General features: G+C 37.4%; 1 protein-coding gene across 1 annotated transcript in view; it reads right to left on the reverse strand.

Moving 5' to 3' along the window:
- Positions 1 to 17,598, reverse strand: part of LOC143029932 (polycystin-1-like protein 2) — a 183,232-nt gene that overhangs the window by 55,030 nt on the left and 110,604 nt on the right. The window contains exons 20-24 of the mRNA XM_076193143.1: positions 16,814 to 16,910; positions 13,176 to 13,400; positions 12,596 to 12,703; positions 12,060 to 12,169; positions 9,392 to 9,557 (exon numbers count right to left, since the gene is read on the reverse strand). Coding sequence (XP_076049258.1) covers positions 9,392 to 9,557; positions 12,060 to 12,169; positions 12,596 to 12,703; positions 13,176 to 13,400; positions 16,814 to 16,910 — 706 coding nt within the window. The remainder of the gene's footprint in view (positions 1 to 9,391; positions 9,558 to 12,059; positions 12,170 to 12,595; positions 12,704 to 13,175; positions 13,401 to 16,813; positions 16,911 to 17,598) is intronic.

The following is a 17,598-nucleotide window of genomic DNA, read 5'->3' on the forward strand; positions in this document are numbered from 1 at the left end:
TGGTGACATTACATAACCTTGGCACAGCTCCACCTTTACCTCAAGACACTTATTCTTTCTATTCCCAACCCTCACTCAAACTATTATTCATGTAAAAACTTTTTACCATTTTCAACAGACTCCTCTTTATCCTATCCATCTACAATACATTCCATAATGCCTCTGTCAACCCTGTCATATGCTTTCACTAAATTCATGAAAGCCTAAAAGACATCCTTGCTCTGTGCTAAAAACATTTAACATATCTCTTTTACTACAGAAACTTTGTCAATGTACTCCTTTCTAAACCCACACTGTTCTTCCCCAGTTAATCTGTTTGATTAATATCCTCCCATATATCTTACCAATTAAACATAACAGGTAGTGAATGAAGGTGGGGATGAGAGGTTACCCTCTTATACCTTTCCAGTCTTTGTTTGTCATCTAGCAGCATTTTAAGCTTGATCTTGTTGCCAAGCTGCCAGTGGTCAGTCATGATGCAATAATTTAGACTGAAGTTTAGGAACTTCTGGTGGTCACTTGTCAAAATAGGACAATTGAGGTTGATGAAATGGTCAACTTGACATGGAATACTGACTGGGCCGCCATAAAGGATGACAAGCTTATGGTCAACACACTGTCTAACCTCAAGGTAGTGTCTGGCTCATAGGGTCTCAAGTTGCCCTAGCTAACCGCTACTTTTCGGAATGCATGAACTCTCAATGCTACTTCTCTTAGTGTGTATGCCCCTCTTATACATTTCTGTGTTTTATTTATTCATGTACTCTTCCATCCCTCTTAAACACACTCACACCTTCACAGAAATGTACTGCTTGAAAGTTTGGAAAGCTTCAAAATAAACTCAACACAGCTTCCATTGCTACTGACTTCTTGTCTTCATAAATGGGTAGAGTATTTTAGTAAGTTACTGAATATGGAGGAGGATAGGGAGGGATTGACTATGGCTGTAGGAAGCGCTAAGAAAATATGGTAATGGGAGAGGAAAATTGAAGATATATAAGAAAAGAAGAGATAGAAGGAGCTTTGACAATTATGACAGCTGGTAAGGCACCTAGGAGGGATGGGTGTCATGCAGTGTCTAAACAAGGGAGTTACAGTTATAGTGGACTGGCTAGTGAGGTTATTTTATGTGTGTCTAAGGGAGGGGAGAATGCCAGAGGACTGGAGGAGTGCCTGTATAGTGCTGGTTCAATTTACTGAGTGTAATTGGAAAGGCTTATGGCAGGGTTTTAATTGAGAGGATTCAGAGAAGAACAGAGGGAGTAATTGGTGAGGAGCTGTAAAGGTTTAGGAAAGGTAGAGAATGGATGGATCAGAATTTAGCCGTAAGACAGATTTGTGAGAAGATTTTGGCAAGAGGTTGGTAAAGATTTTTTTTTTTTTAGCTTTTATTGATTTGTAGAAGGCTTATGGCAAAGTAAACAGAAAGGTATTGTAGATATATGGAACTGGTGGAAAACTGTTAAGGGCAGTTAAGAGCTTTTACAAGGGTTGTAGAGCCTGTCTTACATATATATATTAGGCCCCACATGGAGAAGTGTCCCATGCGACACAATGGCCGGTTTTGAGTTACGCACATATAACACTATTTTGCGCTGGCCGAGTGAGCGTGAGGTTTTACCACTTTGTTTTAGGAGCCATTCGACCATATTGCAGGTCACGTTTTGTCCTTTCTGACATGCTCGGATTGACGTAGAAGGGCCAAAATAGTGTTATATGTGCGTAACTCAAAACCGGCCATTGTGTCACATGGGACACTTCTCCATGCGGGGCCTCATATACCAAAGGCTTTTTTCCCCTTACATGGGAGGTAGCCAAAAGACAAAGACATAGAAACCACTCTCACATGGTGTTGATTCTAACAAACCACTCTCACCCATTCCATCCCCTACATACTCCACTCCCCTCTACCCTCTTATCTTAGTACCTCCCGGATGACAGGTCATCCCTGCAGCTTGTCCACTGCCCTGTTTCAGAAGAAGTTTCACAAGACACAGCACATCCACAGCAAGACTGCTTCATTAAATTGGTGACCCCCTCTGTCCCCTCATGCAGAAATGGAGAAAGGGAGAAATCCCTTCAGGCTACGTAAATTTATTTTTCATACATATTCCCACACCCCCCCTCCTCCACCCACTTCCCCCCAAACATCACAGCATCATCCATACACAACCTTTCTCCATTCATCCCTATCTTCTGTCCTCTCCTGTCCTTCCTCAACAGACATTCCCTTCTTTCCCAATGCCCCTTTTACCCCATCCATCCATCTCATCCTAGGTCTCCCCCTCATGTTCACTCCTTCCACCTCTGCCTTCCACACCTCTTTTACTAATCTTTCTTCACTCATTCTTTCCATGTGTCCAAACCATCCCAATGCTCTTTCATCAACCCTATCTCCCAACTCCCTTTCCACCCCTGTTCTCCTCCTCACCTCCTCATTTCCCACTCTATCTAGCCTAGTAACACCTATCATACTTCTCAGGCACCTCATCTCAAACCTAGGAGTAATCAAGGGACCTAGGAGTAATCATCTCAAGTGACTTGACACCTGACAAACATGTAAATAAATTATTTGGAGAGACAACTTATTAAGATCAATGAAAGTGGCTTTCAACTACATAGATGAGGAGATGGTTAAAAAATAATTGTTACACTTATAAGACCAAAATTAGAATATGCTGGGCACCTAGCACAATGTGGGCACCTAGCACAAAAAAAAAATAAGAAAATTAGAAAGAATCCAAAGAGTAGCGACAAAAATGGCACCCACACTGTCAAATCTGACATATGAACAAAGATTGGAGAAATTACAGTTGTCAACACTAGAACAGAGAAGGGAAAGAGGCAATTTGTTGACCATTTTCAGAATTATGAAAGGGATGGAAGTTCTTGATAGAGACAATCTATCAAAGTAGGACAGAAGAGAAACAAGAGGACACGAAAAGAAAATAAAGAAAGACAGTTACAGAAGCGACCTGAAAAAAAAAAGCTTCCCACATAGAGTAATCGATGTCTGCAATAAACTGAACAGAGAAAGTGAATGCCAGAACTATAAACGATTTTAAGAACAAACTGGATGTGGAGAGATACGAAAATGGGTCACTACGAGCATAGCTCTCGTCCCATAAAATACAACTAGGTAAAATACATAAACAAGACACTGAAGCAAAAGGAAGTGCAGCACTTGAGCATCTATCTAGCAGTTTTGTCACCAACATGAAGAAAACTAGTTGTTATTGTGCAGGATGTGTAGGCTATGAATATCGTGTGACTGATAAGGTAAAATCCAGTTCTTGAAATAAGTATAGTTGGCACAGTGGAGAAAGAAAAAGACGAAAGATTATTAAACAAACCAATTAAAAGAGGCCTGGATGTAAGTAAGGTGGAATCACCAAGAGGTGTCTTTCCCCAAAAAAACATGTTTAATTGACACTCCAAGGATAAACCAAAGGTGGGAGAACAACAGTTTTTCAGGTTTTCAAAAAAATCCAGGAGAAATAGATAAAGGCTTAGATATAGATTAAGATGTTAGATATGGCAATGCATTAAGAAATTGCGAAGTAAACGAATTATTGGAAGAAATCATAGATTTAATATTGGACTACTGAGCTGTACTTAAGGAATGGATTACTTTGCGTAAGAGTAACGAGCAAACAATTAGAGAATTAAGTGACCTAAAGAGCGAAATTGATATCCTCAAAAGAGAAATTGAAAGAATGAAACATGAGGACAAAAATAAAAATGAAGACCTGAAAAAGGAGATCAAAGAGCAATTACAGGTAGTGGCCTGAAAGGTGGAGTCAATTAAAGAAACAGATCTCGTTGAAATGAAAAACCAATGGAAACAAGAACATGAAAATAAAAAAATATCTTTTAGAGAATTAAGTGACCTAAAGAGTGAAATTGATATCCTCAAAAGAGAAAACAAAAGAATGAAAAATGAGGACATAAAACAAAACTGAAAAACTGAAAAAGGAGGTCAAAGAGCAATTACAGGTAGTAGCTGGAAAAGTGGAAAAGTCAATTAAAGAAACAGACCTTATTGAAATAAAAAATCAATGGAAACAAGAATAGGAAAATAAAAATACCTTTTAGAGAAATAGTACAAAAGTAGATGGAGGAAAATACAAAAGAAACAGTTATGAAAGTAATTAAAGAAAAGGAAAATTGGGTGAGAGATACAGTTAACAAAGGTAAATGCATTGTGGTCCATGGTATCCAGGAAAAACATGATGTGTATAAATACCAGAGAGAAAATGAGGGAAAGGAAATAGCTAAGGAAAATTTAAAAGAAATACAGGATGAAGGGCAAAATTTTGACAAAGAAATTGACAAAATTCATAGGATAGGCAAATATTCAAAAGAAAAACAACATAGAACTCTGAAAACAAAACTAAGAACTCAAATGATAGCTGAGGAGGTATTATCGAAAGCGGTTAAATTGGCAAACAGTGAGAAATTCAAACATATATGGATAAAAAAGGAAATGAGTGATGAGGAAAAAGAGAAAGACAAGGCTCTTGGAATTGAAACCAATGACAAAAATGAGAAAAGAACAGAGACAGATTTTTTTTTTTAGAGAGAGAGAGAGAGAGAGAGAGAGAGAGAGAGAGAGAGAGTACTGGACTTGAGACTGAAAAAATGGTACATCAGAAAAATGGAAACTTAAACCAAAAAAAGAAATGAATATATGAAACTAAAAGTGGCATACACAAATATTGATGGTATGATCTCTGGAATAACTAAATGACTATCTAGAAACAGAGAAACCTGACATTATGGGAATTGTGGAGAGAAAACTGAAAGGACCTCTATCAACAATTATAGTGGAACAAGGCCTATACAACCACTGGGCAAAAAATAGAACAGACAAGCAGGGAGATGTCATGGTATTGACCAAAAAGGGTTTAAATGTGACAGAGATAAATGAAGGCAAAGATAATGTGGAATTAATTATGATTAAAACTGTAAACAAAAGCATGAAAAGCAGAAAATTTGTAGCAGTGTATGTGCCACCAAAAACACAGGCTTGGTCTGATAGTGATAATTCTAAATTACTAGAAGACACAATGAATGTACTGAGTTACTGAAAGAGGGTGGTAACATAGTAATTATGGGTGATTTTAATGCAAAGGATATAATCTGGGAAGAAATGATAGTAAAAGGGGGAGAAGAACTTTGGAGTAATATTCTACTGGATATGACCATCGAATACACCTTAACACAATGGGTTAAGGAAAATACTAGATATAGAAACAATGAGGAACTGTCAAAACAAGACTTAATATTAACTTCTGAACCAGATATTGTGAACAAAATGGAGTATAAAACACCAATTGGAAAGAGTGACCATATACTAATAGAGTTTGAATTAAAAGAACATAACAATGTGGGAAGGAATGATAAACACAGAGAAGGAAGATTAATGTACAACAAAACGGATTTTGTAAAACTATTGAAAAAAATTCCAAAACACAAACTGGGATAAATTCTCCAAAGAGGAAACAAAGATGGAAGACAAATGGAACATATTCAAAGAAAAGTACAAGGAAGGAATTGATAAATATGTACCAAATAAGAAGCAAAAAGAGATTTATATAAAGTCTTGGTATAACAAAAGGTGCAGTGAGGCCAAAGACAGAAGAGACAAAGCCTGGAAAAAATAGAAAAGTGACAAAAAACATCCAAATGGCAAACATATATAAAACTTAGGAACGAATATGTGAATATATGCAGGAAAGAAAAAAGAAACTATGAAAAAGATATTATAGACAAATGAAAGGATCAACCTAAATTCTTTTACAGTTATGTAAATGATAAATTAAAGGATAAACACGAAATTGTAAAACTGCGTGAAGGAGATAAAGAATATATAGACGACACAGAAATGGCAGAAGTTATGATCAGACATTTTAGGTCTGTTTTTACAATTGAGAGCTCACAAATTTGGGAAGATGGACAACGAGAAAGATCCCTTAAAATGAAATAAATAAAGGTAACATAGAAACAAATAAGAGACCAAATAAAAAACCTAGATGTTAGGAAATCACATGGACTGGATGGAATTGCAAATTGGATACTGAAAGAGTGTATAGACAAACTGACGGACAAATTATACAAGATAATAGACTTTTCACTCAAAGAGGAAAAGTTACCACAAGACTGGAAAGATGCAAACATAGTACCAATATATAAAGAAGGAAACAAAGAAGATCCTACAAACTTCAGACTGGTATCCCTTACAAGCACAGTAGCAAAAAATATGTGAAAAAGTTATCAGAAACAAATGGATCAAACACTTGGAAGAAAATACAATATCAAACCCTAGACAATTTGGCTTTAGAAGTGGAAGATTGTGTACCACAAATTTAATATGCTTTTACTCGAGATTAATTGAGATAATATTAGAGATGGCTGGGCAGATTGCACCTGCTTGGACTTGTAGAAGGCTTTTGGCAAAGTACCACATAAAAAGTTAAAAAGAAAAATTGAAATAATAGGAGGAATACAAGGTAAGCTACTGGAAAGGATGAAGGATTTCTTAATTGGGAGAAAAATGAAAGTGGTACTTAGGAACAAAAATTTGAACTGGAAAGATGTGATAAGTGGTGTCCCGCAAGGCTCTGTATTGGCTCCTTTAATGTCTGCCATATATATAAATGATATGGATGAGGGAGTGAAGTGTTACATGAACTTCTTTGCTGATGATGCCAAATTACTCATGAGAGTAAGCACAGAAGATTACAGATCACTACAAGAAGACCTAGACAAAATATGGGAATGGAGTCAGAGATGTGAAATGAACTTTAATATTAAGAAATGTAGTATAATGGAATTTGGAAAAGGCAAAAATAGAGTATCAGGTCAATATAAAATTGGAAACAAGGAAATCAAAAAAGCCAATTCAGAAAGGGACCTGGGAGTGATTATCTCAAGTGACTTGACACCTGGTAAACATGTCAATAAATTATTTGGAGAGACTTTTAACTTATTAAGATCAATGAAAGTGGCCTTTGACTACATGAAGAAATGGTAAAGAAAATAGTGGTTGCACTAATAAGATCTAAACTAGAGTATGCTACAACACTATGGGCACCTAGCATTTAAAAAAAAAATTGAAAGAATTCATAGAGCAGTGACAAAAATGGCACCTACACTATCAAATTTGATTTACAAACAAAGATTGGAGAAATTATATCTATCAACACTGGAACAGAGAAGAGAAAGAGGTGATTTGTTGACCATTTACAGAATTATGAAAGGGATGGAAGTTCTTGATAGAGATGACTTATTAAAATGGGACAGAAGAGAAACAAGAGGACACAAAAAGAAGCTAAAGAAGAACAGTTACAGAAGAGATTTGAAAAAGAATAGCTTCCCACATAGAGTCATTGATGTCTGGAACAAACTAAATGGAGAAATAGTCAGTGCCAAAACTATACAAGATTTTAAGAATAAACTGGATGTGGAGAGACACAAAAATGGGTCACTACGAGCATAGCTCTTGTCCCGTAAAATACAACTAGATAAATACATTCAAACTCCTTCTCTCTTATGTTCCATGTTGCTGCCCCATACAGTGCTGTTGGCACAATCACTCATTCATACAATCTCCTTATAGAATCCATCCCCAAATGTCTATTTATCATTACACTTTTTAATCCCCCAAGGCATTTACTTGCTTCTCTCAATCTACATTCTACCTCCACCCTCACTTCTCCCTTTCCTACCACATTCACACCAAAGTATCTAAAACTATCCACTTCCTCTAGTCTCTCTCCCTTAATACTCACTTCCAATCTGCTGCCACTTTCTCCCCTTGTACATCTCATCATCTTATTTTTACGCACATCTATCTTCAACTTCCTTCTATCGCACACTCTCCCAAACTCTGTCACTAACTTCCTTAATCCCTCCTCTGATCCTGCTACAAGCACAGTGTCATCAGCAAACAACTGGCTTATCTCCCACTTTTCTCCATTTTCTTTAACCATCTCCAATCCCTGACCCACCACCCTTGCATTCACCTCTTGCACCATCCCATCCATGTATAAATTGAACAGCCAGGGTGACATAACACATCCCTGATGAAGTCCCACCTTTACCTCCAACCACTCATTCTCTCCATTTCTAATCCTAACACAAGCTCCACTACTCTTGACTGCTCTTAACAGCTTTCTTCCTATCCCATATATCTGCAAAACCTCCCACAGTGCCTTCCTGTCTACCCCGTCATAAGCCTTTTCCAGTTCCATAAAACCCCAAAATACATCCTTACCTTTTCCTATAGCTTTCTCACATATCTGTCTTACCACAAAAATCTGATCTAAGCAGCCACTACCTGTCCTACACCCACACTCTTCCTCACCAATTAGTCCCTTTGTTCCTCTCCTAATCCTCTCAATCAAGACCCTCCCATAAGTCTTCCCAAGTACATTTAACAAGCTGATCCTTCTGAAACTAATACATTCACACTTGTCCCCCTTTCCCTTGTAAAGTGGAACTATTCAGGGACTCCTCCAGCACTCTACCCTTTCTTAAACAAACATTAAATAACCTCACCAGCCAGTCCACCATCACTCTACCTACTTTTTTCAGGTGTTCTGCAAGGCATCCATTCAACCCAGGTGCCTTACCTATGCTCATCATTTTAACAGCTGCCTTCACTTTATCTTTCCTTATTTCTCCTCCATTTTCCACACTCATCCCAGTCATTTCCTTAACGCTTCCCACTGCAACTACCTTTCCCTCCCTGTCCTCCTTCACATTTAGCAACTCCCTAAAATACTCTGCCCACCTTCCTCTCACTGCCTTCTCTTCCATTATCATCTCTCCATCTGCACCATTTACCTTTTCTTCTCTACTTGATTTGCCTCCTCTTCCTCTCTTAATTTCTTTCCAAAATATTTTTTTTTATTATTTTCAAAACTTTCTGTCATACTTTTATGCCATTTCACATCTGCCCTCCTCTTTGCCTCCTTTATCTTATGCTTTACTTCTTTTCTCTTTACTTTGTTCCTCTCATATGATTCCCTCATCCTAATTTGTAACCAATCTATGAAGGCCTGCTTCTTCTCTTCTATACCCTTCTTTGTTTCCTTATCCCACCACTCACTATCCTTCCTTCTACAGCCTGTGTTAGGATTGGAAATGTGTAAGAACTAGTTTAGATAATCTTATCTTTGCCTCCTTTATCTTATGCTTTACTTCTCTTCTCTTTACTTTGTACCTCTCACATGATTCCCTCGTCCTAATTTGTAACCAATCTATGAAAGCCTGCTTCTTCTCTTCTACACCCTTCTTTGCTTCCTCATCCCACCACTCACTACCCTTCCTTCTAGAGCCTGTGTTAGGATAGGAAATGTGTAAGAATTAGTTTAGATACTCTTACCTGCTGGTCATCCCGGTCAATAGCAATCCAACGATTGGCAATGAATGATGTCTCAACCCCTGTCTGAAGGTCTCTCACAGAGACAAAAGCTACCTGCCATGAAGAGTAGATACCTGGACCTGAGTTGTCGTGCCACAGTCGCAGGTAATAGAGGGAGCCGAGTGGCCTGTAGGAAGGCCATAAATGCCACTTGTTATTTGAGGCTTAAGAGTGTTATTAAGGTAAAAATAATTGTTTTTGAGGGTTGGAAAGAAATGCCTCTGATGGATGCCTTTGATGGAAGTCCACGAAGAAACCCAGTCTTGCAATGTATTGGGTAACATCAATATATATCAGGGAAACAAAATTATTTTCTATGTTTTTCATAGGGCAAGTTTTCCTCACTTCCTATACAAGATGAGCCCTATGAATTCCTTAAGAAGAAGAAAACAGGAGATGGAATAAAAAGAAAAGTATGAGAGAAAAAAATGCATACATATACCAAATGATCTTTCCCCCTAACAAGGGAGGTAACCAGAAAACAAAGGCATAAAATCTACTCCCATCCATTCCATCCCCACATATTCCACTCCCATCCCCCTCCCTCTCTCTTATCTTAGCTCCTCCTGGATGGTTGGTCATCCTTGCATCTTGTCCACTGCCCTGAGTCAGAAGCAGTGTAACAAGACACAGCACATCCACAGCAAGGCTGCTTCATTAAATCAGTGACCCCTTCTCTCCATCCCCCCATCCCTCACCCACTCCCTTTCATGCATCACAGCATTATCTATATACAACCATTCTCCATTCTCCCCTATCTTTTGTCTTCTACCTTCCTTCCTCAACAGACATTCCCTTCTTTCCCAATGCCCCTTTTACCCCATCCATCCATTTCATCCTTGGTCACCCCTTCATATTCACTTCTTCTACCTCTGCCTTCCACACCTTTCTTACTAATCTTTCTTCACTCATTCTTTCCATGTGTCCAAATCATCTTAATACTCTTTCATCAACCCTATCTCCCAACTCCCTTTCCACCCCTGTTCTTCTCTTCAACTCATTTCTCACTTGAGAAGGAGGAAAAGCAAACTAGAATTGCACTGGCATGCACATGTTCAGATCCCCACCTCACACTAAAACAGTATCAACAATGAACTGGCCTATCAACAGACATACATTGACCTAGATACAACCATCACACAGCATACTATATTACCATACACTAACTCCAGTTTCACAAAATCTCTTCATAGAGTAACAAAGTACTTCACTGCAGTAACCAGCATCTCTTTCCTTTAAAGATACTACCACCCTTAAGAAATAACATCACAGATGTGGTAAAGGAAATATTAAAAGATTATAAAAGAAAAGTAGGACAGCAGAAATTAAAAGTGACTAGCATTTTTCTTTCAATGGATTGGTCTCTAACCATAAAAGAAAGATACATCACTCTAGTCTATAAGGATGTTACCAAGTCCCTAACAACTGACTGATTAAAACTTATATCACTCACACTACTTAACCAGGAAAGAGATCTGCATCCAGGTCACAATCTCCCTTTGAATCATACTGGTACTCAACATTGTAAATTAATGAGCCTTTCACCAAGACCTTTTAATGATAAATCTATATGCAAGGAATAGTTTAACTGTAGACATGAAATAAGATTTTATATCACTACAGCTGTACAATGTGGCCATGGCTGGCGATATAACCATACACAAGGGAGATAAGGTACATAAGGGAGATAGCTAAGTCAAAGCACACATGCATATTATAAACAAATAGAATCAATTTAATCACCTCTCCTATCTCAGCATGTCCCTCACCACGTGTTTTATATAAAAAGTAATACAACAAAGCACAGCTCTTCCACAGCAGAGCCTGACAGGCAAAGCTAATTTACCCATACTGTTTCACCACAGGGTAACTCCCACTCCCCTTCCATTCAAAATTAATTATGATGCAGATAAAAACACTCCTTCAGACCACATCATCCCTTCATCAATTAAAAATCTCTCCATTTACTTTCTTTTACATTCTCTCTTCCTAGATCAACAGATAATTCACATATATTCAAAACCTCCTTTACCCCATCTATCTATCTCATTTTCAGTCTTACTCATAAACTCATTCCATCCACTTCTGCATTCCACATTCTCTTTACTCATCTCTCCTTATGTACAGAAGAATTTCTCCCATGAGAACCACGGACCATGTTAACATGACTGCATTCATGTTACCATCCAGCACTAAGACAATACCAACGAGGTTATGCCTGACCACAGAAACAAACTGCACCATATGTCAGCATCACACAGAAGACAGCAAACACCTCGTCTTACACTGCCCTACATTAGCCATACTCATATAACACTGTATTTCTTACTTGAGTGACTTATAGGCCAATCCAATGGCTGTTGCCAGTTACTTGGGAGCCTTGGGTTTCCTAAAAGAGATGTCTGTGACAGTGGATGGATTGATTGATTGGTTGTTCTTCCATTTTCCTAGAGATTCATACTTACCACATTCAGAAAAACAACAATTTTACATAGGAAATGATGATCATGCTCTTACAAAAGACTCTCAGTCTTAGAATTTTTTCTGTCTGATGCTTCTCAACAAGAAAAAATCCTGAAATAAAGGAAGCAACATTTAATAAACTCATAAACCAATGGTTCTTACAAACCTGGGCACAGCCATAACAAAAGTGTCAACACCATGACGAGCAAAGACTTCTCGCTCATAGTCTGCCAGGATGCGAATCTCTGTCTCATCTTCTTCCCCACTTAAGATAAACTGAAAAGAAGGGATCAGTGAGTTAGTAAACTTTATATGATTCTTTGGTTCACACATTCACTCACATGTCTGTAGACAAAGCAAAGGTCATGAGAAGATGAGAGAGGCTGTAAATTGTAACAAGATATTACAACATATATTCCTGAAATGTAGGAAATGAACTTCAGTGCCAAAAAAAAATGCAAAGTAGTGAAAACATGAAGAATCAAGATCCAGTAAGAGTTCTTAGATTCAATATACTCTCAAAGAGACCATGCAGGATTACTAATTAAGGCCAGTTACATTTTATGTGATACTGTGTCCCATGATACTTTGGGCATGCATCAAGTCATGGGAAATGTGACTCAATGGAAAAAAAACTTAGTGAGTGTTGACACTTTCCAAGTGAGAAGGCTACTGTAGTGGTGAAAAATAAGCCTGACTTACCTCAATGTTGGACTGACACGAAGCTTCACTTGCACTGCCAGTAAAGACAACAATCTCATAGAGATACTTATCCTCGGGTAGATTATCTGGCAGGGGAGTTGCACCCCTCTAGTGGAACAAAAGGAAATTAGTGTTATAATTAGCCAGATAAACTTAGGACAGTTAAGAAAAACAAAGTTTGGAGCAAATAGAGGTAGTATATGTTTATATTCATATTTATATATGTACTAAGTGTACATCATGACCAGTGATGGATATCTGTATGTGGTGGCTCTGCAACACATAACTAAGAAAATAATCTTTTTGCCACTTTATATATATATACATATATATATATATATATATATATATATATATATATATATATATATATATATATAATATATATATATATATATATATATATTACACACAGGAACCCACAGTTGGAGAAAGAATAAACTTCGAATAAAGAAAAATCCTATATTTCGGCTATCAACTGTAGCCCTCTTATATATACATAAGATTGCACATCTGAGTAAATGGAGAGGAAAATAGGGTAAGAAGCAAATAGAGGTTGGCAATTCCAACCTCTTCTTACCTTCTCAATATCCTTTCGGTCCTTGAAGCGAGCCCACACAAGCAAGATCACAGAGACAGCTAGTGTGATGGCCACAGTGGAGTAGAGTGTAGCATAGTCATTGTATGACTGAGGAGCATGGTAGTAGTCAAAGGTGATGTTGTTAGGTGTGTGTGCATACCCAGCAGCAAAAGACCCCAACCGAGGGGACCAGCACACTGTGTGGTTAGAGTTTGCAGAGAGAACCTGCAGAAAGCAGTGAGTGGGAGGAAAGTATTTCAGAGATGTATCAGGGAATTTATTCAAAGATTATCTGTCACCAAAAAATCATATAAATACAATAATATATTAGACATACAAATTGTTGATAATAAGAGTGGTATTTCATTACACAGATGAGGAGATGATGGAAAAAGAATGTAAAAATCTGATCTGCACCAGACTGGAGTATGTAGCAGTGGAGTGGTCATCACATAAAAAGAATGATCTAAGAAAAATAGGAAGAATGTAATGGGAGGCAACCACAATAATCCCAAGCCTAGCTGATAAGACCTACTGGAAGAAACTGAGACAAACCACATTGTAGAAGCAAAGAGAGGTGACATGATAGTGAAATCTAGAAACGAGAAACAGAAAAAATGGACAGAAAAAATCTATTAGTACAAAATGAAAGAACACTGAGACATGATTGTATATATATATAGAAAAGAGCAGTTGCTTAGATGTTGGGAAGTGTAGCTTTCAATATAAATGCATCAATTTGTGGAATAAATCAGAAGAAACAAACCATGCCAACAGCATAAATGACTTTAAAGGCAAAATTTAATACAGAGAGATCTCAAGATGGGACCACATGAAAATAGCTCCAATCCTGTATCATACAATTAGGCAAATACACGCATTCCAAATTGAATAAGTTTACTATCTTGGGAACAATTAACTATTTTGTTTGCAGAAGGGAACTGTTATGTTCAAAGGAATATTATTAGAGCATTAAGTAGTGGTTGCAGGATGTGTGAAGAGGACTAAAAGAAAAAGAAAAGAAAGAACAAATCTTTACTTCTTTCAAAACAAAAGAAGTATGCATTGATGAAAAAGTTGTATACAGTGTGAGGTTGAAAAGAAACATTTTAATTCTATGAAACCAAGGTACCAGACATTGTTGGCTCCCTAATCTATCCTTGCTCTCTAGGAAAAAGTGACCATTCAACTCTTGAGTTATAGCTGGAAGGTGGGGGTTTACTAGTCAGGGAATGAGTTGTACAGAGAAGACAAACTTTTCAGGTTTAAGAACTCCTTTGAAAAAGCCAACTGAGAGGAATTCATAAACACTTCTAACACTAAGAAGAAATGGAAATCTTTCTATACCTTTATAATCTGGATGTGAATGAATGTGTAGGCCTACCAAGAGATTGCATGGCAATCTTATTCTAGTTTTCAAAATACTTAAAGGGATACATAATCTCAATTTTGAAGATATTTCTTTTTTTGCATTAGAAAATGATAGGACAAGGGATCATAGCTACAAAATTAAGAGATCTAGAGCAAGCCAACATTTCTTTAGTAACAGAACGGTAAATTGGTGGAATAAATTACCTAATAATGTGGTCTCATCACACACACTGTTTAGTTTAAATAATTTAGATAAGCATATGACAAATAGCACAGGCATCTTATTATAGTTTTAATCTTTATTTTCACACTCTATGACTTGGCTATGATATTTTGATGCAGCCCAAGGTATTTTTCTCCATTTCTTTTTCTGCAGGAGGGGACGGAGATGGAGGGTCATTGATTAAATGAAGTGGCCAAATTACATGTATTTACCTAGTAGTAATATACGGGAGGGGAGCTATGCTCATGGTGACCCGTCTTTGTATCTCTCTGCATCAAGTTTTATCTTAAAATCTTGTATAGTGTTTGCACATACTGTTTTGTTGTCTAATTTGTTCCATGTATTTATCGCTCTGTGTGGGAAACTGTTCCTTTTCAAGTTTTTTCTATAACTACCTTTTTTCAGTTTTTTCCGTGTCCTCTCGTTTTACCGTTGTCCCAGAAACAGGTCGTTCCTGTCTAAAACTTCCATTCCTTTCATTATTCTGTAGATAGTCAGCAAATCTCCTCTTTCTCTTCTTTGTTCCAGAGTTGGTAGGTTCAATTTGGATAGTCTTTGCTCATATGTTAGTTCGGCGAGAGTCGGTGCTAGTTTGGTTGTTGCTCTTTGTAATCTTTCTAGTTTCTTAATATTCTTTTTGGTACTGGCTGTCCAAAGTGATGCTGCGTACTCAAGTTTTGGTCTTATTAGTGTAGTTAGTATTTTCTTTAGCATTTCTTCATCCATAAAAGCAAATGCCACTTTGATTGACCTCAATAAGTTGTAGGTTTCTCCGAATATTTTATTCATATGCTTATCTGGTTTCATGTCCTTTCCAATCATCACTCCAAGATCTTTTTCAGAGTTTGCTTTTTTTCTTTTTTCTTCTCCAATTCTGTAATCTTTTGATATTCTGTTTTTACTCTTTCCAAATTCCATTATACTGCATTTCTTTACATTAAATTTTACTTCCCACTTTTGAGTCCAATTCCATATCGTGTCCAGATCTTGTTGCAGTCCTCTTTCGTTTTTACCTTCTTAACCACTTCCATACGGTGACGCTTATGTAGGCGGCATGAGGAACAAGTGGGTACACAATGATGCCGACGTCGGCATCTCGATTATATTTATTGTAGTCGTACCTACGTAACCTTCATTCTCTCTAAACTGGCTTCATTATATTTTCTATGGTTATCAAAATTCACGGATGAAAGAGAACGAACGATTGGGCAGACTTTATTTTTCGTAATGCGATTATTATGATGCAACATCACACATCGGGCAGCTAATGCTGCCAGACGTGCGATGTGCCCCAGAGTGAAGAGGTTAAGTAATTTTGCATCATCTGCAAAAAAATTCATATAGCACTCCACGCCTTCATTCATGTCATTAATGTATACGGCGAACATGATCGGGGCCAGTACTGATCCTTGCGGGACACTGCTTTTTACTTCTTCCCAGATGGAGAATTTTTCTCTAATTACAACTCTCATTTTCCTCCCAATCAGGAAGTCTTTCATCTGAGATAAAGTGAGGAAGTATGGTAGAGATTACAGGGATGGATAGAATGACCAATGAGGTTAAGTAGAGTGCACAAAGCTGACAGTTAGAGTGGATCAAAGAATGCTGAGATGGTTTGGACATGTAGGGAAGTGAGTAGCAAAAAGAATGTGGAAAGCAGAAGTGAATGAAGGGAACTTCAGGGGAATACCAAGAATAAGATGGATGAATGGAGTGTGGGGAGCACTGGATTTAAGAGGAATGTCTTTTGAGAAAGGAAGGGAGAGGAAAAAAAAAATAGGTTACATAGGGAGTTGTGGATGTGATGTGTCTTGCTCTTCTGTTTCTGATCGAAACAGTATAGTGGAAGACAGGGATGATACTTCCTCCAAAAAGAGCTAATATCAGAAAGACATTGAACAGGTTTTTGGATCAGTGTAGGGTGGATGAATACTTTGACTTAGCCAGCCCTTTTATAAGGAGGAAAGAGACTTTTGGTATATTTATGTACACTTAGGTATATAAACACACACATATGCTGAGAGGTATGAGGCAAGGTACATACCTTGAGGCCCTGGGTGTCCCATTCATTAGTTTTTTGGTTGAAGTAGTAGCAACCAGTAGTGATGACACGAAAGCTGTAATTTCCGGGAAGATTCTCTCTGAAAGGTGGAAATGATCACTTCTGTAGAGTGGTACACTGTACAGACTTTGTTGTGAGGAGTATCAGATGCATTTATCATGCAGCTAAGGGTGGAAGGGCTCCAGTGTGAATAGTATTTATTTTTAGCAAGGCTGTGGAGAACAATGGCAATCTTTAATCTTATGAAGATTAAAGATTTCTTAAAAGCTGAATGAAATTGTGTGGCATTAGCCACAATAAAATCTTTGGTGATTCATTGTTTTGAAAGGGTTAACTGAGATGGTTTTTAACTCTGAAGAAAATGAGTTTCTCTAAAGCTGAATAAAATATTCTGGCATTTACCAGAATAAGATAATTCAAGTAATCTCTTGGCTTCAGAGGTTAACTCAATTGTAAAATAAACTCAATGAGTTTGCCACATCAAAATCTATACAGTACTTTCAAGCTGGGGACCAATACTCTGCTCCTCAAAATTATGTTGAAACTGTCATGAACTTCTCACAACAAAACTATAAAGTGTGGCATGGCACTGATGTCATTAAAGAGTTTAATGAATCACTGGGGCATAGATAGTGACACTATTAAGTTCTAATTGCTTGTACCTGAATGCTACAGGGTTAAGTTCCTATCATATTGAACTGGCTATTAGAGATTATTTGATAAAGAAATCTATCTACATATACCAAAAGCTTTTTACTAGGGAGGTA

The sequence above is a fragment of the Oratosquilla oratoria genome, chromosome 11 (genome assembly GCF_046742065.1).
Source record: "Oratosquilla oratoria isolate Oo_2021 chromosome 11, ASM4674206v1, whole genome shotgun sequence".
NCBI classification, from domain to species: Eukaryota; Metazoa; Arthropoda; class Malacostraca; order Stomatopoda; family Squillidae; genus Oratosquilla; species Oratosquilla oratoria.